The 27999-nt window shown below is 42.2% G+C and overlaps 1 protein-coding gene across 4 annotated transcripts in view; it reads left to right on the top strand.

Moving 5' to 3' along the window:
* The window catches only part of RASAL2 (RAS protein activator like 2), a 451415-nt gene that overhangs the window by 197865 nt on the left and 225551 nt on the right, over nucleotides 1-27999 (top strand). For all 4 annotated transcript variants that reach the window (XM_089676317.1, XM_089676316.1, XM_089676318.1 and 1 more), the window contains exon 2: nucleotides 20752-20879. In XM_089676317.1, coding sequence (XP_089532443.1) covers nucleotides 20752-20879 — 128 coding nt within the window. The remainder of the gene's footprint in view (nucleotides 1-20751; nucleotides 20880-27999) is intronic.

Genomic DNA, 27999 nt, shown 5'->3' with positions numbered 1-27999 from the left:
TCCCAGCAGGAGCAAATTGGATCATGCTTTGCTGGGTTTTTTTTTTGCCTTCCTCTGGATCAACTGTGGATATAGGATTAGAACTTCTACTTTTTTTTTTTTTTTAATGGTTGAACTAGATGGACTTTTGTCTTTTTTCAGCCAGACTAAGTATGTGACTATGTGCGGGTGGTGCCACTGCGGATCTGAACGAAAATCCGTGCTGCCACACCTCCCGCACAGAGGAATGCAGACCCGCAGGCAGGTGCCATTAGTTCTAATGGCACGCCACCCGAACTGGAAAACGCAACCGTACTGGGAACCAAGATTCCCATGCAGGCTGTGTTTTCAGACGAAGTGCAGTGACTTCTTCCCTACGGGGCATGGGAGTCCATTCAAATGAATGGGCTCTCTTGCCCGCACAAAACGCAGCCCACACGGCCGCATATATGTGAATCAGGGGTAAAGGTGTATAACTAGAACACACCCAAATATATAAGTAGCCATTATAACACAAAAACCCTGTCTCATATGTGGGCAAAATCAATAGATAAAAAGTAATACTGTGCTACACATCAAAATATTAATAAAAATAAAATAGTGAATACAGTAAGTGATAATAATAATAATGTGAAAAGTCCCAATACAGAATGCTTCTGAATAAATATCCTTCCTCCTTTGAACACTGGTGCTCCAAACTCAGAGAGAGTCAACAATCCCTCCACCAGATTTCTGCTCACCTCCATCAGTGCGACCTCACAAAAATAATGCTTGGCCTAACCACGCTTTTGGCCCCAAATTGGACTCTGAAGATCAACTTGATGAATAATGGATCCCAATAGCTCACTCCAAAGAACACCCTTCATCGGCAGTAATCCTCATGAACGAAAACAGTAACATAGTTTTTACCCTTTAAAAGCTTTATTTATCACAAAAACTTTTACATATGCACTCACACGTGACAAGTGTCAGAACACACCAAGTATAGAACGCATCCAGTGAATATCTCCTCAATCCCAATAAACCTGTGCCTTCCGAGCAGGGGTGGACTGACCATTCGGAAACTCGGGCACCGAACGAGGGCCCGGGGTCAGTAGGGGCCTACTGTCCCGTGCCTCGGGACATGCAAGGAAGAAGTCCCTGCACTTCTTCTGAAAACGCAGCCTGCATGGAAACCTCGGTTCCCAGTACAGTTGCGACTTCCAGTATGAGCGGCATGCCGCCCGGGGTCTGCATTCTTCTGTGTGGGTGGTGCAGCCAGGGAAACTCGGGCACTGCCCTAGGGGCCCCATGAGATGCCCCTGGTACCTTTTTCATAGGCTTTTTTGAGTTTGGGCAAGGACACAGGGACCCCATGATCCCCTATTGCCCGAGGGCCCCATGAGTTGTCAGTCCGCCCCTGCTTCCAAGTCAGCTGCAATCAACTACAGCAGTATATGCTCCAGCAGGACTCAAGATCATGAATAACCTAAGACACAATAGCAACCAAGGGCCCTGAAAGTGTTACCAGAGTGCCCCCAGTTACTGTAGAACTATAGGCAAAACTTTTTTTTTTAATTTTGGATTGCGGAAGGGAGGGTTATAACTCCTGTTTTATTTTTTGCCATTTGTTCCCATTGGGGAGATTTACCTTCACTTCTTGTCCCATAGCCGAAACAGGAAGTGAGAAGAAATCCCTGCAAATAAAGGGAATTCCTTGGGGACCCCCAGGTCTTCAGAACTCGGAAGATTTCCCCTCTATTACTTTTCTGGGGACAAAATGTGGGATTTCTTTCACTTTCAGTGGTAAACAGGACAAATAGGAAAGGTGAATCTCCCTAATGGGGGTACAGACGACAATTAAAACAGACAGGTGTTCTACTCGCTCCCCACTCTATCCAAATCTAAAAGAAAAACAATTGCCTTTTAGTTATACTTTAAAGTGGAACTTTACTCTCTTGAACGGCATTACTGTTACTTTGAATTCCTTTGATGGTAGCCTTAGTAAATAGGAAGTTATAATATATTTACTTGTTTTAGGTTTTTTTTTGTGTTTGGATGGATGGATATCTCCATCCATCCTCACAGAGCACTTTTTGATCATGGATTTGCAGTGTACCGCAGACCAATCTGCCATTGTTTGATCCTGGGAAACATGTTGGGTAATTGTACATTTGTCCTGATTAAAAATGTGTGACTGCAGCATGTTCCTACTGGTGCATAGATATGGAATAACCTTGACAAATTGATTATCTGCTATTAGTAAGGATGTCACATGGAAGTAGTGAGAAGCTTGAGCCGGTCTTAAAATCCTGTTGACGTAAATAGTTTAAGTTGAATGTTGTAGGCAGCCGGCACTAACATCCCCAATGAGAGCTGGAGATGTTAATCTTGTGTCTTTAATCTAGAATGTTGTTGCTTTGCCTTCTGTCTGAACCGTCTGTAGTGCTCTAGGTAGGCTCTGCTCAACCCAGAGATCATGTCGAGCATTGCCTGTAGCATCCATTCAGATGATTTTTTGTCATTTTCTGGTCTGGCCTAGACAAATACAACAAGTTATATAATTTTTTTTTGTGTGTGTGTGTGTGTTATTGGGGCGGGTATAGATACAGTCGAGAACAAGTGGTAAGAGGCTTCTTCTTTGGCTTGATGTTACGGTGCACTGTGAATGCAGTGAAATAATGTTTTTTATTGAAAAAGGGAAGCATTGGATTTTTGGCCAGAGATGATTGGCAATCCCCTCTGAGGACGTGCTCGTGCACGAAACGCGTAAGGGGGGGCCAATTATGCCGTGACGTCACGCCATCGGAGTAGCGTGGCGCTCCGGTGGCCATCTTTTCTTGTGGACGTTAGTCCCAGCTTCTGATTTTGATATTGATTATGTTTGGATACATCTGTTTACTGCTATTTACTCCTAATAAAAGAGTTTAACAACATACTACACTATGGGCATGTTTTATCTTGACTCCTTAGCGGAGTGCTGATTTTCCAGACGCCCAGCCCTTAGCCTCCAGAGAGGGAGCCTGCTAACCCCTGTGATCTGCACCCATCCATCCCCTTAAGGGGATCTCTGGACGCCCCTGGATCATCCCATAAGGCTTTTGGATCCATTCATGCTGAGAGGGAGTCATTTCCTACCTGCACCTGATGACTTTATCTGATGACATCTGGATATTATACAAACGCACATTACCACTGTGCGTCTGGTGAGTGCTCATTTCTTCTGTTCACGAGAGCACAATCACCGAATTGAGTCATCAGGACCTCACTGGCACCTATTTATCATTTTATGAACTTTTATTATAATTTATTATATTATGTGAATATTTACTTTAGTATCATTTTACAGTATTTATATTTCATAGCTCTGCACTTTTTATATATATCTTGTATCTTTCAAGGGGTTTATTTTGGTTACCCTAGTGTACAGCTGCTGATATACCATATTTTGAGCGCTCACATATTTATTTCATGTCTTCAGATGTTTAGTGACTGCCATGGGCCAATCATTTAGGTTTTCAGGTATGCTGGAGATTTTAACATAACCAATCTTTGATCTTCTTTTTTGCTGTAGGAGAAAGGAACAATCTCTCCTCTCTCACCAAGCGCACAGTCGTACAACGTGCGGTATATTGCGTGTTTCAGTAGATTGGATTGACTGGGTGGCACTAAGCTTATTAGTGTAAGAGAATAAATGTAGGAACGCCAGAACTGGAAGAAATGTCCTGCTTTTATTTCTGTCCTTTTCTCTGTAAGAAATAACAATTCCCTGGTATTGTGCTTTGTAATACTGCGTCCTAATGGTTCCTTTCATCATTGTAATAGGCAGTTATGGATGGATTAGATAGACATTAAATCATATTATGTATTCCGTTGTCCCTCTTTCGAGAAGGTACTTTAAAAGGCTCCTGTTAGCGGTCCCTGAAAATGCTCCATTGTTACTGATCGGCAGGTCAGATGTCGCTAATGGTTGAGGTCATGTGACCCATTTACAAGCCATTTGTACCAGGCTAATGAATGTTAACATGCAGCGACTAACTTGGCAGACACTGTGGTCTTGTGTGGTTAACATGACATTTTCCTTAATGGCTGCAAGTGCAATTTGTACAGCAGTCTCTTACTTGCCAGCAAATCTAAAGGACTGCGTGGAGGAGGCATTTCCGGGACTGCTTTGACAAAGAAATAAAACCATGATGCATACATGTCAGCTAATTACCCTTTAGAGAAATAACTTGTATATTAATGGTAACTCTTAAGGCTCCATGTACATTGCAGATGATAATCTCGCGTTCAGGAGCGTTTCTGCGTTTTTTTCAGCAGCCCCTGAACTCTCCCTAATGTTTTCCTATGTGTCCATGTACACTATGTCATTTACAGGCAGTTGAGTTTACAATTGTTTATTTGAACGCATCAAACTTGCGTTCAGGAGTAGATTTTATCAGTGTTTCAACCGCTTGTAAACACAGCTTACCGCGTTTATAAGTGTTTGTGTTTGGAAAATTTTTTATCTCTTCCATTTCCAGATGTGTCCAGAGCAGAGCATTTTATCATCATGAAAAATGCATGTAAAGCGTTTTCCCGGTACACAAATGGACCCGGTACACCATACCTTGAGGTTTCGCATGAAAGAAAATGTATTAGACACTGCTGCAATAATTTCTGCACAGAAATGAGCTGGAACACATCCAAACACCACAAAAAAAAGACAGCTAATCTCAACAAATACTGCTCTCTCTGCTTCTGCTTTCTCTATTTCTCTCAAAATGTCTGAAATAGTGAATTTTGTACTGTTTTTCAGTGCATTCTGGGCATTTTGGAAGGTCTCCTGAGGTTATCTTTTAAAAACGCTTCTAAACGCAAATGCTCATAAACGTGGCTAAACAGTCGTTTTTTAACCTATGTTTTCCAGCAGTCAGTTTCCATGGTTCAGAAATGTTTTCCAAACATTCCGTGTACATGGAGCCTTAACAGCATTATGAAGGTTGTGGTGGACTTAAATATACTCTGGCTAAGCCTTAAAAAGCTGTCATTTAAGAGACAGACATCCAGCCTCTCTCCTTAGTGCCTCTTGTTTTCATCCTTGTGTTGGTCTTCTGAACATGGTTTTGTCAATCATTTTAGCCTGGTCCATTAAAACTTCCTTTTCCCAAACCTACAGATGTGCAACCTTGCATGATCATGTCTTTTTAAAATTTTGATATGGCTAAACACAGAGAAAAGGCCATTACATTTTTTTCCAGGACGCACGTTATTCAAAAAGGGAAAAAAAAAGTTTTACTTATGATCTTTTTGATTATTAACCAGCACTCATTTTGTACTAAAGTGGTTGTAAAATGAAATATGAACAAAGCATATCCCTCTATAGTGTGTACGTATCTCAATCCAGAGTACTAAGTGTCATTTCTGTCCACTGCCTCATTTCTCTGCTATAAGCAGGAGTAATTTCTGACAAGCTTTCCTGACACCAAGAGAAAAATGGTGACAAGGAGGGCACAGTCTGTGACTGACAGCCTCAGCTGTGTTCCAGTGAGGTGTGAGAAGGGGGCATTCCTTCCCGTTCCACTATGTGCATGTGCAAATATGACATCCCTCATCCTCCTGGAGCAGAAAGAAAACTCTTCCTACAAGCTTTAACCAGTGCTCTGCTGGACACTGACAAAAGTCACAAGACCGCTCTAACTGCTGATGAGAAAAGGTATTTAGCAGTTTATATTTACTAGAATAATTGCATTTCCATGTTCTGTGTACTGTGAGAGACCAGACAGAGAGAATGCAGGGTCTTGGGTTTAGTAACACAGACTTGGTATTAAGGTGCCAAGAAAATTTAACACACTCATTCCACAACCGACGGCCTGAACTGTTGGCGCAGGAGAGGATGGAGCCTACCAGAAATCAAGACTCCCTGGACCAGGAAACTCAGCCCCCCCCCCCCCCCCATTTCAGTTGTTTGCTGTTGGTGAATCACGTCCATTGTGGTTTCAGTGTCTTGTTATTTGCAGTAAAAAATGAAATTCAATGTGTTCTGTTGTAGCCCGGACCAGGTTCTATATTGGACATGATGTCCATCTCCGCACCTCTACTGCAAAGTGCGGTGAGCGGCCCTTGACTACCCTTCCATTTGACCAAGCTTGGCCATACTTCCTTGACCTCTCTTGTTGACTTGTTGTTGTCACCCACAGAATTACAGCTCTCTGTGTTCTTCTATTTTTGCCTGGTTTTCTCTAAACTCTAGATTAGAGGTTGAAAATCCAAGGATATCTGTGTATTCTGTCATTCAGCAACAACCGCATCTGGTGCCATTAATCCTTCTGTGGTCAAGGTCCTTTAGATCAGCGTTTTTCAACCACTGTGCCGCGGCACACTAGTGTGCCGTGAGATATTCTCTGGTGTGCCGTGGGAAAAATTCCAATTTCATCTGTAACATGTGGCTTCGGCTCACAAATAGACCAATCATTAGAATCTAATGATTCAGTGGTCGGCAAGCCGCGGCTCGCGAGCCACATGCGGCTCTTTACCCAGTCTAATGCGGCTCTTCTGTGTGCCGGGCGCCTGCTCCCCTCCCTCCTCTCGGTCGGCCGCTCCCCTGCCTCCTCTCGGTTGGCAGCCCCAAAAGTCCGCGCGGACCTTTTAATCCGGCTTGCGGATGTGGCTGTCAGGATGTGTGTAGGCGGGGCAGCGTGCCGAACGTGAGGGGAGGGGAGCTAGGCTCCTCTCACAGTCCGCCCTGAAGACCCGAACGGCGCGGGAAGACAGCGAGAGGAACGCAAAAGGTAAGTGAATTGACACGGGGGACTTGGCTTACTAGAAGGGGGGGGGGGGAATAGTACTGTGGGGGATGAAATACTATATGAGGGATGAATTACTTTATGAGGGATGAAATACTATATGGGGGGATGAAATACTATATGGGGGATGAATTACTATATCAGGGATGAATTACTATATGAGGGATGAAATACTATATGGGGGGATGAAATACTATATGGGGGGATGAAATACTATATGGGGGGATGAATTACTATATGAGGGATGAAATACTATATGGGGGGATGAAATACTATATGAGGGATGAAATACTATATGGGGGATGAATTACTATATGAGGGATGAATTACTGTATGAGGGATGAAATACTATATGGGGGGATGAAATACTATATGAGGGATGAAATACTATATGAGGGGATGAAATACTATATGGGGGGATGAAATACTATATGGGGGATGAAATACTATATGAGGGATGAAATACTATATGAGGGATGAAATACTATATGAGGGATGAATTACTATATGAGGGATGAAATACTATATGGGGGGATGAAATACTATATGGGGGGATGAAATACTATATGGGGGGATGAAATACTATATGAGGGATGAATTACTATGGGGGATGAATTACTATATGGAGGATGAATTACTATATGGGGGATTAATTACTATGCTTACTATGGGGGAATATTACTATACTTACTATGGATGACACATACACATCATTCATCTACTCTTGGTCCGGCCCCCGGGTCCAATTATAAAATACTTTATTATTTCATAATAAAGTAATTATAAAATAATTTCTTTGTGTTTGATTCCTATTCAAGAGAATTACTTTATATATAGTCAATATAGGCACAGAGGTAAATTTTTTTAACATTTTCTAATGGTGGTGTGCCTCGTGATTTTTTTCATGAAAAAAGTGTGCCTTTGCACAAAAAAGGTTGAAAAACACTGCTTTAGATCATCCATCGTCTGCATTCTAGTGTTTGGTTGAACAAAGGCAGAATCTTGATAATGAATTTGTTTTGCATGAGTTATTATTTGGGTACGTGCTTTACCTGGGGCGGCACAGTGACTTAGTGGTTAACATGTCTGCCTTGCAGTAAATGGGTCATGGGTTCGATTCCCGACTATAGCACCTCCTGCATGGAGTTTGCATGTTCTCCCTGTGCTTGCGTGGGTTTCCTTTGGGTACTCCGGTTTCCTCCCACACTCCAAAGACATGCTGGTAGGTTAATTGGATTCTGTCTAAATTGGCCCTAGTATGTGTATGTATGAATGTGAGTTAGGGACCTTAGATTGTACACCCCTTGAGGGTTAGGGACTGATGTGAATGAACAATATATATATATGTAAAGTGCTGCGTAAATTGACGGCGCTATATAAGTACCTGAAATGAATAAACTGAAAGGTGTAGCTAACAAAGTGACCATTTACCACTTAACATGGTTTGTCATTTTACTGCTTCTCAGTACTAGAAAGCCTTCTTTTTTTCATTTTTTTTTTTTTAATTTAAACTTTTATTTGGTTTTCATACAAAAGGGACATCAATTCAGTTATAAAATTATTTCACATATATATCCATTAACCCCAGACATTTACCCCTGTCCCTGTCCTTCTGTCCACAATCTCCTTCCCGATCTAGTTCTTCTCTCATACCTATCTGTCTGTATCAAATTCTTCTCTTTCTCAGATTTACCACTGAAACTCTCTTCTAGTTTCTAAACTTCCCCCATTACTCTAATCAATTCCATGTATATTTCTGAGGTTTTAAATTTCATCCAGCTAAACCATGTTTTCCTATATTTTTCCATTTTATCCTCTTCCATATGATACAGTTCCTCCATTCTATAGATACCTTCCACTCTATTTATCCAATCTCTAATTTTTGGTCATTCAGGAACCTGCCAAAACATGGAAATCAAACCCATTGCCTCGCTAATTAAGTGGTACAATACTTTATTTTTATGTCATTTGAATGGGGGCTCAAAATAATAAAATAAGCACTTCCATGGCTCTCTCTGAAGAGTTATCTCACATATTTCCTGAATAAGTTGGATCAGGGGCAGACTGACAACTCATGGGGCCCCCGGGCAATAGGGGATCATGGGACCCCTGTGTCCTTGCCCACACTCAAACCACACCCAAAAAAGCCTATGGAAGGTACCAGGGGCATCTCATGGGGCCCCCTACTGACCCTCGACCCTCGGGCAGTGCCTGAGTACCCGAATGGTCAGTCTGCCCCTGAGTTGGATTATATCCCTCCAGTAATTCTGTATTTTCGGGCAGCTCCACCATATGTGTGCCATTGTCCTAGAAAGCCTTGTGAGTATTTATAATTTGAATGTTAGGACTATATGACAGTGCTTTAGAACCAAAGGCCTGTTAGCATATTTTCACCAGTAAATTGGACCAGCTCACATTTGTCGATGAGAAAAGAGTTGTTTCTGTTCAATATTTTCCAAAATTAACATATGAACTGAGACTTTGTGCGACCTCTGATCTTCTAAGCAGCAATGCGGACCCATCTTCTGTGGTCAATGCCTCATTGTGCCATGTGAGCGGGAGTTTTCAATGCTGTTGAATGGTTACAGAGAATGAAATCCCCTTTCTCCGGCCGTGCTGAAATTTTTCTTTGTCCACCCCCAGTTTCTGCCTTGTGGGTGCAGTTTTGCTTTTGCTCTAAAACTATTATTTTTCCTTTAAATGAAAGCCCCTTTTCTTTGCCGCACTGGTATGAATGACATCAATATTTAATTATTTGATATATCTAAAAATACAGTTCACAGAGAGCAAATGTTTCCCAAGACTTCCTCCCAGCAGACAGTAATTGCTCTGCTACATTAATGTGCTTTCTGTATTCAATGTGCCTGAGTAGGTGGTATTGTCTATAGATTATGCATTTAATGGAGGGAAAAAAAGAACCTGTTCTTTTATCATTAAGCTAAATTATGTTTTAGAAACGCAATAATGAAATGTTATATGAAGGAATGCACGAAGGTTCATGAAAAGTGTTCTGTGACTGTCTCTGGGTGATTGGCGTGGCCTTAGAATTGAATTTTGAGGTTTCTGGTTTCATATTTGTGGCCTGTATGTAAAATGAACTATAGAAAAATAAGCTGCTGTACTGGCTGAAGGACATAGGACATGCCAAGGCTTCTAGTACCTTGGCAATGAAAGGGTTACAGGTTACCTTTCTGCTGTGTGCACATCCCTTTTATTAAAGCTTTGGGTAAAACAGAGGTGGGTTAGAACTTCTGTCAAGTTTTTATTTCTGTTTGGGTCTACACTGACTGCTGTCATGTTCAGGGAAGTCATAAAGAGTAGAGATTCAGATTATCACACATGATCATTCCAGACTGACTGCTCTTAATTCAGTGTAAGGCCGGCCATACGTGGGTCGATTTTTGAATTATTTTTTTATTCGAAAATCGAACCGAAGAATAATCAGCCGATTTTCACTCTGTTAGTGGGGCTGATTTTTGTGGTTCTTCCCCATTTTTTTTATTGGGCATGCTGGAAAATTTGTGAAAAACTACCAATTTTCAAAATCATTGGTGGCACCAATGAACGAATTGGTTTCGATCGAAAAATCGTTCGGAATTTGAACCATGTATGGGCCTGCTTTAGGCATGGTTCACACCAATGTGCTTTTTGCACAAACGCACTAAAGGCCATTTAACATGTTCTCCTATGAGACACATCTATGCTTTTTTGAGCAGTGCATTTTTGGAAAGGGTCAGGAACTTTTTTAAATGCAAAGAGCAGCATTTTTACTACAATAGAGTTCAGTGGAGATGCTGTTGAAATGCTTATAGTGCGTTTTTTCCACGTTTTATGTTTTTACTTTGTCTAGCAACAAAAACATTTCCCCTTTAAGAAAAAAACACGCAAAATGTAGTAAAACGCAGCAAATAAACGTGTGTAAAAACGCAAATGCAAAAACTGATCAAAAGCAAACTGCATTGGTGTGAACCAGGCCTTAGGCTGACCATAGATGACTCTTGACAAGTGGTTTCCTCCATCCTCTCAAGTGAGGTGGATGGAGGAATCCTTTCCACTATTCCATTGTATGTGGGACTCCTCAGCTGTTCTTTGGATACATTACACTGACCATTGGCTGATGAGAAAAATGTTCCAAGAAGCCCATTTGACAGAAGTCAGTTGTTTAAATAACGTCTGTTAAGTGGAAGTGGCCAAGCGTGGATTGAAATTCAGAGGGTCCCTGCTGGACCGGCCAAATTGCGATCCTTCCATGGCCAGCTTAAGCCGTTTCTTTGCCCTTAAAGGACAAAGCATCAAATCTGCTTAACTGCTGCTCTCCAAGTCGCAGATTCTTACCTTCTACAGTTCACTCATAGCTTTGTATAGTCTCATTGAACAAAGTAACAGATTCTCTGCTCCTGAGTATGGTGAACGTATGGCTCACTCACCTTACTCCCACATGCACAGTGGTACTGGTCCTTGGTAACTGGGGCACCCAGTGCTTTTATATGGTGGCAGAGAGGTTTCCTTTCTGTGCTGACAGCTGAATAGAGCGCAAATGGTAAATGAACAGGGCAACAATTAACACCCTGGTCACATCAAGCTCGACTTTGAAATCGTGCGACTTACAGTGAAGTTGCACAATTTCAAAGTCGGAGACATGCTGATTTCAGGTGCGATTTGCAAGACATCTGACACAGATGTCTATGCAAATCACACCAAAACTAGTGCATGTACTACTATAGAAATCGGTGCTGCTCCAACCAAGTCGGAATGGGACTGATATGACCGCTGTAATTGCGAACAATAGGGTGCGACTTGGCATATGATTTGTAAGTTGCATGGAATGCATATTGCATGCCAAGTCGCACCCCATGCGATCAGGATGTAAAGCCCCTTCCCCCCCTTACCATGTGAAAAAAATATCCCGGCATACATCCTTTTTTCCAAGCTGTCTGCTGGCCTTTCAATAAGCACTTTTTTCTCCTGCGGTTGCAATGGAGAGTCATCCTTAGTCCTATAGAGAACAGGCAGAAAGTGGTCCTTAGTCCTGTAGAGAACAGGCAGAGAGTGGTCCTTAGTCCTATAGAGAACAGGCAGAAAGTGGTCCTTAGTCCTGTAGAGAACAGGCAGAGAGTGGTCCTTAGTCCTGTAGAGAACAGGCAGGGAGTGGTCCTTAGTCCTGTAGAGAGCAGGCAGAGAGTGGTCCTTAGTCCTATAGAGAACAGGCAGAAAGTGGTCCTTAGTCCTGTAGAGAACAGGCAGAGAGTGGTCCTTAGTCCTGTAGAGAACAGGCAGGGAGTGGTCCTTAGTCCTGTAGAGAGCAGGCAGAGAGTGGTCCTTGGTCCTGTAGAGGACAGGCAGTGAGTGGTCCTTAGTCCTGTAGGGAACAGGCAGAGAGTGGTCCTTAGTCCTGTAGGGAACATGGTGAGTGTTCCTTAGTCCTGTAGAGAACAGGCAGAGAGTGGTCCTTAGTCCTATAGGGAACAGGCAGAGAGTGGTCCTTAGTCCTGTAGGGAACATGGTGAGTGGTCCTTAGTCCTATAGGGAACAGGCAGAGAGTGGTCCTTAGTCCTGTAGGGAACAGGCAGAGAGTGGTCCTTAGTCCTGTAGGGAACAGGCAGAGAGTGGTCCTTAGTCCTGTAGGGAACAGGCAGAGAGTGGTTTTTAGTCCCATAGGGAACAGGCAGAGAGTGGTTCTTAGTCCCGTAGGGAACAGGCAGAGAGTGGTCCTTAGTCCTGTAGGGAACAGGCAGAGAGTGGTCCTTAGTCCTGTAGGGAACAGGCAGAGAGTGGTCCTTAGTCCTGTAGGGATCAGGCAGAGAGTGGTCCTTAGTCCTGTAGGGAACAGGCAGAGAGTGGTCCTTAGTCCTGTAGGGAACAGGCAGAGAGTGGTCCTTAGTCCTGTAGGGAACAGGCAGAGAGTGGTCCTTAGTCCTGTAGGGAACAGGCAGAGAGTGGTTTTTAGTCCCGTAGGGAACAGGCAGAGAGTGGTCCTTAGTCCTGTAGGGAACAGGCAGAGAGTGGTCCTTAGTCCTGTAGGGAACAGGCAGAGAGTGGTCCTTAGTCCTGTAGGGAACAGGCAGAGAGTGGTTTTTAGTCCCATAGGGAACAGGCAGAGAGTGGTCCTGTAGGATGGACCGGGCTCACAGGAAGTAGGTTCAATTATGCTAGGTGGTCTACAACCTGAATGAGACACCGCATCATTGTCTCCATCTCCCAGATTCCATCATACATTACACCGCAGGGAGTTGACTAAAGTGAATGGGTTCCCAGCAGTCGTGGAAATCAGAACACCCTGACATTTACAAAAACTAAACTTCAGATGAAAAAGGAACTTCTAATTGGCTTCTTTCATACTAGCAGATTGACACTTTACTGAGCTTTTTTAATTTTTTTTTATTGTTTTCTGGAAGCAGTTTAGTCACACAGTAGCACATGACAGCTCATTGTCACACATGCCAGAGTGATGCCATCTGATCAGGGAGGTTTTTTCTTTCACTGTCCTGGAGCTGGTCCATCTCCCTCTGGGCTTTACTGAAGATTCATATTCTGCAGTGACTCATTTCCTGCTCATTTGTAGATTCCAGCAGCATGCAGTACAATAAACTCATGATCAGGTTAAACCCCTTTCAGACTTTCCCAAATCCCCTGATAATAGAAGCACAGCCAAGTGTCTGCACTGGCCTGGGAGCGGCTTTGACCTGCAGTCTATTGCCATGGGAGACCAGTGGACATCATCATCTCTTACTCATCCCACTGAAGTTTACTGACTCATTTATTACTCCGTTCCGACATCGTTATCAACCAGGGATTGTGCTGGATATTTGTAACCTATTGATTGCCACTCTGAGAACGGGACATAGGTTATCCTCCCTATCCTTCAGATCAAACTGTGTTTAAAGGGTCAGTCTGCAAAAATCTGAAATTATAGCTTTGAATAGAGGCTAGAAAATTGTAGTGTGTTAAAGTCTATGTAAACCCTCACAACCCATTCAGTTTAAAATAAAAATGACAGGAAAAATATATTTCTGTATGGTTATAAAAAAAAACAATACCTTTTGTTTCCCCTTTTATATAAGTTATCACATAACCTCTGTTCTCAGCTGCGCAAGGAGCTCATAGAGCTGGGGAGGAGAAACATCAGCACACTGATCTTCCCTGCGAATGGCTGTGCAGGGAGGGAGTGGCGTGTCAGCACAAATCTGATCATTGGATTAAAAACAAATCTGATCATTGGATTAGCTCCCAGCACAGCTATCAAACTGACCACCCTGTGTGCCTAGTGTAGTCATTTTTAAATAAATAAAAGCAGAGGGACTGGCAGGAACTCCAGGGATTTCACAGAAACGAAGCAATACAAAGAGAACAGGATACTTTTTCATACAAGTACATGGAACAGCGGGCACATTTCAGAAATATGAAATGTTGGTTTGACATTTTTTAAGTCAAAATCGTTTTGGATTAGAAACCCTGTTGGGTTTTTACTGCTATTTGCAGCTCCATTAGGGAAATGTATTGTCACTTCCTATCCAGCAGACCGTGACCTCACCAGACAGGAAATAATGGAAAATCTGCAATAGGGATGCAGACAGAAATCTAACCGGGGATCTAGCCTTCTGCTACTTTACTCTACAGAAGCTGTAACCGGAAGATGTCCATGGCATTTGAAAGGTTATGAAAAGCCAGATGGTGAACTCCGCCCAACGGGAATAATAGAAATACTGTTTTTAGGTAGAATGACCCTTTAACAGAAAACTGTCATATGACAAAGTTAATAGGTTGTCATTGCTTGTTTTGGCTCAAAAACAAGCATGCAGCCATTGAAGTCAGAATTCCTGATGTGCATATATCCCAATTCAATGATTCTGAAGGCATTGCAGACCGAAACACACACAGCTAGCTTTTTCAGATTAAAATCAGTCCTGGTAGGCCATATGTTTCTTTTGAGGACAGTATTGGCATGTAGCCAGGCACATCATCTAAGGTCTGTTTCATAAATTTGCAGTGCCTTTTAAGCATGTTTTACATGTGTTTTAGGCGTGTTACTATTGAATGCTATATAACATATATTTTCGTGAAAGGGCATTAAATGATGCAGCAAGCAGGATTTTTCCTTAATGCAGCACACAAAACACACTGGTGTGAATGGGTCCGCAGGCCTCTTCTGGTTTACAGCAGCTTTTCTCAACCAGGGTGCCTTGACGTTTCTTCAGGGGTGCCTCGGCAAACTGCCTAAACATTGCCCAAAAACTGTATCTAAGCCAGCGGATGGATCTAGCCTGCCTTTTAGTTACACAAAGCCACAGGTTTCCATTGTGCATCACTACAACCTTCTAGCCGCTAGCATCCTAACAACCAATGACGCCATCAGTTGATATGGAGGATGTCAGTCGCCTGCATGGCATCCTTGTTTGACCCTCCCCTACCTCTCTCTGTCAGTAATGGGGGCAAATTGGCAGAGTGAGGGAGAAGAGAAACATTGGAATACTATTCCAATGTTTCTCAACCTTTTTTTGGTCAAGGCACCCTTTAAAATTATAGACAATCCTGCGGCACCCTTTAAAATAATGGACAGTCTTGAGGCACCCCATTCTAAAATGGGGTGCCTCTAGACTGTCCATAATTTTAAAAGGGCACCACATTCTAAAATGTGAAAAACTATTCTAATAGTTCTATATAACGCAGCAACATCCACACATGTAGGACACCCAACATTAGAGGGGATTTATTCTTCCAAAGTAAATACACTTTTGCACACTGGTACTGACTAGTATTCAATGTTTCTCTTCTCCCTCAGTTTTTCTCCATCACTGAGCTAATGTGACCCCAGCACTGATGGAGAGGGGCAGGGGAGGGTCAAACTAGGATGCTGTGCAGGCAGCCGACATCCTCCTTAGCAACTGATGATATTGGTTGTCAGGACGCCGGCGGCTAGAAGGTCGTAATGGTGCACAATGAAAACCTGTGGCTTTGTGTAACTAAAAAGCAGGCTTGTTCCACCCGCTGACTTGTATACACGTTTTAGGAAATTTATAGACATCAGCTCTGATGAAGGGGGGACCCCCCTTTGAAACGCGCTAGCGTCATTCTGAGCATTTCCTCTTCAGATGGGATTCGCATGTGTCTCCTTATCATAGGATGTGCTTTTGGATTTTATATGCCTGTTTTATTCCTACTTTTGTGAGTATATCTCCTAAATCAATAAATTTACTAAATGTTTACTGAGCTAATGCGCAAGGTTTGTGCGCACTGTGTTTGTTCTTCACTACAATTTGTATCAAGCTTCCCCAGCTTTGTGTCGGAGCTACACAACCTTTGATCGGTCTGGGACGAACTTTCATACATCTTTATACTATTGATCCATCGGCCCTCTACTGATCTGGGTCCCTGAGCACAGGAGGTGTTGTATTTGTGATAACACAGATTACTTTGTTGCTATAGCTCCATTATTAACATGTTTATTGCAGCGTTTTCAAATAAAACCCAAAGTATTTAGGAAAGATCAGCAACTTCATTTTCGACATAGCAATAGAAAGTCTTTGGCGTCACCTTTCAATAGAAAGTTGTTGAAGCCTGGAGACAGCCGTAAGCACAAAACCATGTTCATCAGCCAACAAAATAGAAATGTATACACGGTGAAGCAGGAATGTGGAATGGAAACCTCCAGGATAAAGAATCAAACCATTTATGTAACAGTTATGACTCTTAGATCTCTAAAGTAATCCTGGTGTTTGATTTTATTTTCCAGGTTTTTGCACAGTAATACTGTGTATTGTCTAGCTTATTGACATAGCGTTTTCTTGCATTTATTTTAAACTCTCTGCCTGTACACAGCTGTCAGGGGGTAATGCTCAGGATAGTTCTCACTGTATGATCCTCCAGCACTTGGTGCGCTCTAGCTTGGTGTTTGACTGACACCTAGTGGACAATAATAAATACACCGCTGCTGCAAATAACTTTTTCTCTTGCAGTTTTTGATTGCATTTACTTATACTCTTTATTCTGTACCAGGGGCGGACTAACAACTCATGGGGCCCCCAGGCAATAGGGGATCATGGGGCCCCTGTGTTCTTGCCCAAATTTTAAAAAAGCCTATGAAAAAGGTACCAGGGGCATCTCATGGGGCCCCCTACTGACCCCGGGCCCTCGGGCAATGCCAGAGTTTCCAAATGATCAGTCCGCCCCTGTTCTGTACATTTATGATAATGAACTTAAAGTGGAGTTCCACCCATTTTTCATACTTTACCTGATTATGTTATCCCTGTGAAATGAAGAACAAGTTGGATATTTTTTTTTTATTAATATACACATCTTTAAATCCACTGTAAGCCTGCAGTTCCGGTCCCGGCCGCCTAGGCGATGACGACGTAAGGCGATTTGTAAGGTCTCCTGGGATGTCGTTTCCTGTATGCCAGAAGTCCTTTGGTTTCCTGTAATCGCGGGACTTGGAAACCAGAAATGACGCAAATGTACAGGTTGACGGATGGGGGCAGGGGGGTGGGAACTTCAGCCGTCCCCATCATTGTTATGGCAACCTGTACTACGCAAGTTACGCCAAGCATTGTCTGTACTGTGCAGACGCGAGAACAAGTGGTGCATGCTGGGATAGCCAGCAGCACCGATTTCCAGAAATAAATACCTGCTGGCTTCAGATGCCCACAGCCATCATGGTGCCTGCCTGTTTCCGAGATCATGGTAAATGTTTAAGAATTACTAAGTAATTACAATGCTTTTACTAATTAATTATTCCAATTGTTAATGCTATTTGAAAGGTCATCGTGGATCCGCTTTTACCAAAAATTTATTAGGGGGACTGGAGCTCCGCTTTAATAAAGTGAAAAGTTCAGATTTGCAGTCAGAATTGAGAACCCCTGAGGTCTTTCCATTTAAACAGCATGCCTCAATAAATAATTATATAACTATATATATATATATATATATATATATATATATATATATTTCTTACTGTTTAAATTTTTTGTTGGGAGCAGGTTTATAGAAATGATATTACAGGCAGCTTCTGTTGTTTTGAATATATGGCAATGTGGAAATACGGGAGAGACTGCAGGGACGGACTTAAGCAGAGTACACACAGATCGAAATTCTTCTGGTTCAGCAGGGACCGCACAAATTTTCATCTGTGTGTAGCCCTCTCTACAATGAGCTTCTGTTGAATGGTCCTGCTAGAAAACCTGTTCTAATCCGTGTCTTCTGATGGATTCCCATTGTCAGGATAAAGTAGCATAGCAGCAGGGAGGGGGTTCCTCCATCCACCTTGTTTGTGAGCCCACTGGTTGAACAGCAAAAACAGTGCATACCCAGCTTTATAGTCAGTGCATTAAAGAAGATGTAGGCCAAAGCTCTTTTAGCCATACTTCTCCTGTGTGTCACAGGATTGCACTTAGTTTTGCACTCCAGGAACCCAGGTTCAACCGACTGTGGGCTAAAGTCCACTGTTAGCTGACATCACTCGGCTGGTCCAGACTCCGAAGTGTTTCCGACTTTAATTTCGGGATTCACTTAGATGCCTGAGTGACAGTTGGCTTGGCCTTTCTGTGTGCCACTGAGAGCTTGAACCTGCTGCTGCTGCCCGTCCACAGCCCGGTGCTCCAGATGAGTGCTGGAGGGGCAGATCAGAGAGCCAGGGACACAGTCTCCTTTCTATGCTCACTGAAAGCTGAGAAGTCAGTGATCAGCGGTCTTTGATCGATCAGTTCTTGGTCTTAGAGGCAGCGGGGACAAATGTAGCAGTGGACCTAAGTGAGCATGATTGCTTATTTTGCTATCCCACACTTCACTTTTAACATATAATGAATAAAGGAAGCCTTGAGATCCTTAACTTTTTAAGACAGACCTGGAAGACTGTGGCTATCACTGTAATAGTGCCGACTACTACAATAATTTCAGGTTTGAGATATTCATACTTCTATTGTGCCAAGCTGAACCAATGAAAGTATGCAATAAAGATCATTCCTGAAGTTCTGCCTTAATTTATCCCTGACTGTACTTTGAAGTCCAATGAAGTTACGTATTTTTGGATATTACACTGTACTATAGCCTTTATGTTGTGCTTCACAAGTGAGTCCTGTTCTTATCCTTCCCTCTGCTGGCAGTCATCCATAGTAATAAAATTACATCTACAAGGGCACTGCTTGAAAGATGTAGTAATACAACCAATCCATGTCATTCAATGACTCTTCTACAACCCTAACCCATACATAGCTCCCAGCTGTTCCTTGTTTTGTGGAAAGCCTATCTTTTGGAACCAAATTCCTATGTCCTGCTATCCTTATTTCCTCCTTAGCAACCCTCTGTTTGCTATTATGTAATCAACGTATTTACTTTTATACAAATTTAGGTATATTATTTAATGATGAAAAGTGTTACTCTACACTGAACCTTTCATCCAACTTATAAGTCATTGCATTTATTAAAAAAAATATATATATAAAGTCAAATTAAAAAACCCAAACAAACTGAGTAATCATTTGCACACAAATTTTAATTGTCTAAATCAGGGGTCTCCAAATTTTCTTAACAAAGGGACAGTTTACTGTCCTTCAGAATTTGAAGGGGCCGGAATGTGGCCAGTGAGGGTAGAAAATGTCCTGATGTCATTGGTAGTGAACAATGCCCTATTTTTGGTATTAGAGAAATTGCGTTCCATCATTGGTGTCAGTGGGTGTAATAGTGCCCTATCATTCGTGTCAGTGGGAGGAATAGTGTCCCATCACTAATATCAGTAGGAGAAATGGTGCCTCATCGTTGGTGTCAGTCGGAGGAATTATGTCCCATTGTTAATGTCAGGGCCAGATAAAGGCAAGAAAAGGGCCCCCATTTGGCCCCCAGGCTGGAGTTTGGATACCGCTGTCTCCAAAATGGGGACTTGGCAGGAATTTGTCTAATTTGTTCTAAAAGGATTCTTTGTTTTGCACAGGCGTGAACAGGGTTTGCTAAGCTTTCTTTCTAATTTCTTGCACATTACCAAAGTAGAAATGTGTTCTTTATATATTTTTATATATTCGTGCGTGTGTATGTGTGTTTGTGTGTGTGTAAAATATATATATATAGATATATATATAGATATATATAGATAGATATATATAATTATTATTTTTTTTTTCTCTTTACAAATATGTAATTTATTACATTCACTGTACAAAGCATGGAAAAAGCATGCACAAGACAACTAAAAGTGGTATTAAAGCTTCTAATTTTTTTTAAAGTTAAAATAACAAACATGTTATACTTGCTGAGTGTAATGGTTTTACACAGAGACGCCCCTATCCTCTTCTTCTCAGGTCTCCCCCACTCTTGGCTCCTCTTCTTTGTGTGCTACCATAGGAAGTGCCAGCTCACTATCGATCCCAGCTTCCTTGTCATAGGATTTGATTGGCAGGAGTGGGAGCCAATGGTTTCAGCTTTTGCCTCTCTGCCCAGTGAGGAGGAACAGAGCCAGGAGAGTGGCTGCTCTTGTACACATCACTGGATCGAGATCAGGCTCAGGTAAGTATAAGGCGGCAGGGGGTGATCCTCTACAGCAGAAGATTTTTAATCTTAATGCATAGAATGCATTAGGGTAAAAAACATTAAGGCTTTAGACCCACTTTTGCCTACCTGCTTGAGCATGTGTGTAAGTGATCCAGATGGTCCTGTGTGTAATTGCAGAGACGGAGGGGTTGTGTCACTCCTCTACGACTTACTCCGCGGTCTTGGAATTTAAGCTCTTCTTGTGTTTTTTGCTGAACAGGTGTAGAGGTACAACTGCTGCTCTATTACTGTTCTCAAGTGTTGAGCTGCACGTGTTAAACATTGTCTAATTCATATTTATCTGGTCAGTAATGAAACATAAATTATGTTCATCACTGAAACAAAATGTTTATTGGACTTTTGGAAACTGTTATACTATTCAAATCTGTTTTTCATTAATGCAGTTTAAACTGAAGTGCCTGTTCTCTGTACACTAAGCTTGTGCTGGTTTACTGCACTCATGCTGACTTTTTTCCTCTTCCTCCTGTGTTTGTAGATGTGAAAGGACCCCCCACTCACAGGCTGTCGTGTGGCCAGTCTCCATATACAGAATGCACAACATGGGAGAGGAAATACTGCATCCTGACTGAAAGCCAGCTGGTGCTTCTCAACCGTGAGGATGAGGTGAGGCCAGGACCAAGACATTAATCTGTACTGTTGTGATTGAATCCTATTATATAGTACATCACAAAACTATGATCTCTTCTCCAGTATTTGGAAGTAGTCAGGAATGCTGGATTTAACCCCTCATCCCAGATGGAAAGCGTAATTACATCTATTCACACCTCATTAATGTCACGGCACTAACCTAATTATGTGAAAGTGCTCTCGGCACACCAAAGGCAGGCGATATGAGCGCTGAACACTTTCACTGTGCATTACATGCCATCAGTTACAGGATTGACTCCACACAACTCGTTTATTAAGGCTCTTTTCTCTGCAGGGGATTTCAGATCTATAAGTTGAATTTATCACATTTGCTAACTGCCTATTAGTCAGGCCTGGGGAAAACATCACTGCTTTGTAAACCATTAAAGAATCATGATTATAGGTCTGTGACATTTTAAAGATATGCTCCTCTTCAAGAGAAGGTTACCTGTTATCTTGGGTATCTGGTCCTTGGAAGCATTACTCTTCTTTTTGGTCCTCTGTTCCCCAAGGAAAGTCTGGTAACTATTTTAATTCATATATTGCACCATGTTGCTAAACAGGTATATGAAATCTGGTATATTATAATCTCCAAGGACCAAAATACATGATCTGCCCAGTTATAATTAAGGCCTCATGCACACGGGACATTTTTGCAGCTCCTTCTAGAGGCATCTGTTTTTTTTCTTGCCTCTGTACTCCCCTGCATGTAAGCCTATGTGTCCATGCACACATAGGCTTTTAGCAGCATTTAGTAGCAGCAGCTTTTAGAGGCAGGAAAAAAAAAAACACTGCCAGTGCGTCTAAGAGCAGCAGAGATTTGGCAGAAAAAAAATGTTTGACGCCGTTAAACACGTCTAAGCCCTCTAAATGCTAGGCGCATTTAGCACTTGACTGTTCATTTCAGTGGCCAGAATAAATTATGATTCTGGCCAATTAAATTAACTTATGCACAAACTCTTGAAGTCTGTAAACGCACCTAAAAGCTTCAGGCTTTTTTTCTGCCAAAACTTGCCAAAAAGCTGCCAGGAGAGAAGGTTTCTAGGAGAGTTTGCCAAAAGTCCTGTGTGCATGAGGCCTTAATGATAATAGGCTGGCCTACTGGAAATAATTAAGATGTTGGTGAGGTTTGATGGTCATTTGGGGACTTCCGTAAGATCATCTGCCTGGTTAGTTCATGTCTCTGCTCCTTGCCAGCTTGGAGTTTTGGGTGTTGCATTCTACATCATTAAAATAACAATTTCCAGAGTGTGAACCCACTTATAATATCTGAAGGAAGTATGCAGGCCAAGGAACACAGACATTTCATCATGAGTCTCACTGGGATAGGAGCATCTTCCACAGACTAAAAGATCGGCACACTGACTATTGGACTGTATTAATAAATATTATTCTGTGCAGTGCCTTGCGGCATGCCTTTTGTTTTAAAGAAACCGAACTATCTGACGCTGGAGTGTGACAATTTATTCTACTGTAGGCTGTCTATACAGACCAGCAAATGACACCAAAGCTCTACATAGTCATTGTAAGGTAATTAAAGGGAGGGTTCAGGTTGGGGTATGCTTTCTCGCGATATCCTTGCTACTCCTAATGATCAGGACGTTTGTCCAGGACTAAACAGTAGTAATTATGATGGCCAGTGGGTCCAAAAAGGAGCTGGGTCTCGGCTCTGAAGTTTCTGGTAGTTGGCTCGTCTGGATTTATTTTCATAGGGACTGGTGTTCCATCTGAATATTTGGCTCTTCCACCTGATGGCCTGGAGGTTGAAAGGAGGATTTGTGAGAAAAGAGTATGTTCAGAAAGGAGGAGAGGATTACCACCCTTCTCTTTAGCCATAAACTGAATGCCAGGTTTCACACTTACCCCTAACTCAGGTAGTCAGACACTATAGCTGGCTTCTGTGTTCTTCACCTATAGCAGCCCCCTTTCCCATAAGGCAAGCAGGATTACTGGTACTCAGTTGTCCCCAGGACAATGCTATAGTTCCTGGCTACTGTGCTGGGGCAGGCTCAGACTGAGCACAGCAAACAGGTGAGGGTCAAATCCAATAGTCAAAAGGCAGGCAGAGTTCAGAGAGTAGCAGATATCCAATCCAAGTTTGTCAACAAGTGAACCCCAACTAGCAGGCAGGGCAGACAAACAGAGAGCTTGGAGCACGTTACAGACGCTATTACAAGCATGAGGCTGCAGGCTTGGCTGGCCTAAATCAGGTTTGCTCTCCACCCAGAGACTGGCCACATCAGTCATCTTTCAGATGGACAGACAGGGAGAATGCATTACAGCCAAAACCAGGATGCTGGAATAGGACCAGCAGCTATGATGGAGCAGGAGTGTTACACCAGAAAGCTATACCAGTTTGGAAGACTTTATTATTCCTGACAAAAAATAATTGCCATACATTCATATTCAATTCCTACAGTTTTGGATTTACTCCATGAAGGAGTTAAGGGTATTGGGCAACAAACCTTTTTTAATGTGCAGGTGGTGGCCCTTTTGGGTTTTCTGGAAATTAGATCCATTTAAATTCTAATGTGGTCCCATATACGGCTCAGTGCCTCCTTAGAGTACCATGGCCTCATGGATTAGAGATACAAATATTTCAGCATTCATCAGTCCTGGTAAGTTACCACCTGCTAGAATTAGATCTCACTCCTCAAGGTATATGGCTGCATCAGGAGCAAAGGGCGTAGTTGCTTCATGTGAAGAAATCTCTAAACTGCGGTATGTTCAGGACATGCTTTTGGGAAGTGCTACCATTTGTTAACATTGTCCAGCCAGAACTTAACCTGCTGAAAAATGGTGTTGCAGGAATTAGTCCCCTCGTCAAGGCATTTTTACCTGTTTAACCCTTCTGTAGCTGCCCTGGAAGATGATTTGGGAAAAGCATGGTTACAGTTACCGGTAATGGTATTCCTGAGAATCTTCCAGGACAACATCCATATTCCCACCCAAATGATGGTAGGTGATGGTGTTTTAAAAAAATAAATAAAATTCCCCTTATGTACATTGGTAGAGGTTCTTTATTTACAGCGAAGGATTGGTAGGGGGGTAGGAGTTTTTTTTTTTATCCTTCCTGGTTTGTATTTTCTGTTGATAGCGGAGCCAATCATCTCTTGAGTACCTGTTCTGGAAGATTCTCAGAAATACCTTTACCAGTTAGTGTAATGTTGGTTTTTGCTTCCTACCAGGGAAATTATAATCAACATCATCTCCATAATGAATATTTAATTTATATTAAATTATTATTAAAGCAGTAGAAGAAATACTTCATGGCATGAATGTTGAGAACACGGAGGCCTGGCTGGAAGAGCTCCTGGATACTGTAGGAGATAATTGAAGCCAGTTGGTGCTTCTAAAGCCTTCTAGAATCCCCTATAAGTGAAATATTTCTGAATTGACTGACACTTGACAATACAATGTGGGTTTTTTTCCCCAGTAAAACAACGATGCCTTAACTTTAAATAGAATATCTGCACTTTAACCTGAAAAAAGTACACATTTTAAATGTGTTGTGTACAGAGATTGGCTGATTTGTGATCTTCATTGATTCACAACTCTGTATGACTCTATTATATAGTCCTAGGAGGTTGTATATGTTTTTCCAACTATGGAGAAAACCTTGCCACCTCCTGATGCTCTGTGATACGTTCCAATACACACTGATCTCATTACTGACACTGAAATTTGACCTATGTGTAGTACATTATTATTTTCTGTCAGCATCTGACACCAGAGTAAATTCCTATTGTTCATACTGGATTTAAGCTGACTTTCTCATTTCCTCCTGGGTCCTCCGTTTGTTGCCCTCTCTTCCACATTGGAAAGTAATGGATTACATTTATTAGAGACACATACAGGCTTAGTCAGCAAGGCAGTACAACTAATAAAGAAAAAAAATTCAAGTTGTTGCAATCCAAAAGAACCGTTCAGAAGCCATCATAAATATTGCCTTCACCAATTGAAGTCTGTTTAGTCACTGGGATCGGTGCACTTGCTACGTTATCATTGGTCTTGCATGGCCTTATTAAATATGCTCCATGATTGTATTCGTAAAATCAAGAAGTAATCCTTGCGCTATGGAGCGAAATAGTAGACAGTAGCAGATGAGGACCATCACAAATTAACAGAGGTCGTACTTGCTCTTATTGTCATGGCAGGATAGGCCACTCCATGCTCAGCATGTCTTTTTGTCTCCACGTGGCCATTTGGTTTGGAGAAACCTAAAAATCTAGTCATGCGATGACTTCATCTTTCATAACATGTAGCTATTCTCTCCCTATGAACAACATGTGATTTGAAAGATTGGCCTTGGAACGGCATTAGATCTTTCTGGTCTTGATAAAGAGCCATCCACTAAGTGTTTTGACTATGTGCACCTTAAGCCATCCTTTTCATGAAAATGTTAATTTGTCTTATGTTTAATTGGTAACCCATCCAAATCTGCTGATTACCACATTCTCCTGCCTTTCCTGCAATACTTGACATTTATGCTGAGCAGTGGTGTCACCAGCCCCTTGCCAAATTTCCTGTAGGGATATATGTAGATTGCACTTCAGATTAGGTGATGCAACAGTTGTGGTAGAAAGCTTGGGGATGGGGGGCTTTCTGGGGAGATTTACCCACTGGAGCCTCAAAGGTAGGTGTGTGCGTTTGGGGGAGGGGATGCATGCATACTGGGTTTTAAAAATGCTGCTAATACAGGAGTTTTGCGTTCTTTTTCTCTTGCCTGTTGAAGCACCTCAATGTTATCCTATTATTTCGTCCTTAATCCCAGCACTTTAAACCAACAATTGTGCAAAATGCTACATTTTTAAATGATCATACAAATATTCCATGTAGTGCAACTTTAAATGAAAGCGTCCATTATTTAATAGTGTCCTTCAAGTGCCGCTTGCAGCTATCCTTTCTTCTTCAAAGTTCACAAAGTGCTCTGTGCAGACTGTGCAAACCAAATGCTGTTACTCAAAAAGTGCTTTGGTGTTCAGCAGTGAGCCACCACCACATGCAAAATCTCACCAGCCAGAATTGACCCCCTGCTAGAGTAGGTCAATCAGTGCTTTCCCTCAAGGTACCACCACTCCTTCCTCTCTCCACGATCAGGGATTTCATAAAACAGAGGAGATAAAGGGCTCCAATAGTGTAAAATAACCTTTTTTATTTAGGCAACTGACATATACAACTTAAAATCCATAAGCTATCATGCTCATATTTGAGAAAGAAAAGAAGAGCCTCTAAGTGCAGCAGAACCACTTTAATAAATATCAAATGTAGGAACACTCACATGTAACTGTAGTGAAACAGGCATGTATTAGGTACAATATCCAAGAAAGTTGAGGAACGGCTGTGTTCCAGCTTTGGACATCCGCGTCTGCGCCCAGGAGTAACGTGGTAACCACAGCCGTTCCTCAACTTTCTTGAATATTGTACCCAATACATGCCTGTTTCACTACTGTTACATGTGAGTGTTCCTACATTTGATATTTATTAAAGTGGTTCTGCTGCACTTAGAGGCGCCTCTTTTCTTTCTCATCACACAGAGTTCTGCTACAATACTTTTTGAAGCTTGCCCAAAGTGCCCCATGGACCTTCCTATTTGAATCTATTGGACTTTATATAATCAGTTTGGTTAACTGGTGGTAGTGTTTGAGCTGATTATCTTTTCTTTTCATCATGCTCATATTTGCCAGTGCATTCCGCCCTGCACCCAGGTTATGCAGCGTTTTTATCATACAACTTTGGCTCCACTTTTGCACAAGCCCTGTTAGCGCCTCCGATTACTCGGATCTTCCACCAAAGCCAGGTGTCTCCAATGGACCAATGTTCCTTCCTGTAACCCCGCCTCGACGTACGTTTTGTCATATTGACGTCATCAGGAGGCGATACCCACTGTCCAGGATGCATTTCCAAACCCATCATCCTGTACAATCCTCCTTCGTTTTACCACTGCCATCCCCAGCATTGCTGAACGGATTACTCAGCAAGTAAGTTAATGCTACCACAAACACAAACGGGATCTCTCCAGAAGCCTGGCTTTGCTGCCAAAAACTTGTTTTCCTGTTGCTGTTTGTGCCCAGAGCTGGCGAGAGGGGTACTTTTCTCTCGCTGTGTAATTATCATTACATGCTGCTCCACGGAAGCAGGAATAAGTATTTGGCTTGTGAACGAAAGCCTGCAGATATATCTATCTGCATGTTATAGTTCAACTGCTCCTGGGCAATAGATATACCAAAATTATCCTCTCTCACACAGCAGACAGGGTTGGCATTTGTAGAAATGAGGGGACCTGTGTGGGCTGAGGTCTACACACTGAAGATGCTTGTGGATTTTTCAAGCTCGTGATTGTATCCTGCAACTCTGGCTCTGTGTGAGGCCTATGGTTCCACAATCATTAAGCCTGACAGTGTCATTTAATGTGTGGCAGGTTCCCATGGCTCAGGGCACTTAATTCCTGTGTTTTTCTCTCTCTGTATGAGAGTAAATATTACCTACCATGCAAACCAGTCTAAATACAATTTGACATCTCAAGAGGTTTCAAAAAGTACAGCTGAGTCATTTTTCATCCAAATCTGGATTCCCAGCTTGTAAGATGACCTACCTACCGTATATTTTTTTTTTAATTACCTAAAAGAGAATTGGCCAGTTTGTAAAGAAAAAATGTTAGCAGTAAACATTGACTATAGTTATGCAGTGGAGTAGACTCCAGAGTACCCCACACAGAAGAGCAAGGTTAGACCATGGCAGTTAGCTTTTGGTATGTGAGATGGCAGATGTGGCATCCATCCTCTTAGGTCTATAAGTGATGGGAGGCCTGGAGGTCCTATTTTTATTTTCAAATGTTCGTTTACACATTAATCTCAAGTGGACAAATTATTGTTGAGTTCAGGAGTTGGCCGCTTCGCAGGGATGTGACTGTGGGGACAGAAGAGAGAGCCATCTTCTGATGATGTAGAAGACCTGGAAGGCAAGATGAGACCTGACATTCAGTAGGGGATAACAAATTGAGGAGAAATGCAGGACAACTCTGGCTTCGCTGAGCTTGTGAATATGGTAATTGTGGATAACCCCAGCAACTAAGGGAAGTGGGGATCTTTAAAAA

The sequence above is a fragment of the Staurois parvus genome, unplaced genomic scaffold (genome assembly GCF_062004578.1).
Source record: "Staurois parvus isolate SC_StPar_1 unplaced genomic scaffold, SC_StPar_1.0 ptg000166l, whole genome shotgun sequence".
Taxonomy (NCBI): Eukaryota; Metazoa; Chordata; class Amphibia; order Anura; family Ranidae; genus Staurois; species Staurois parvus.
Note: the sequence above shows the minus strand (reverse complement) of the source record. Positions and strands in the feature narration are given on the sequence as shown.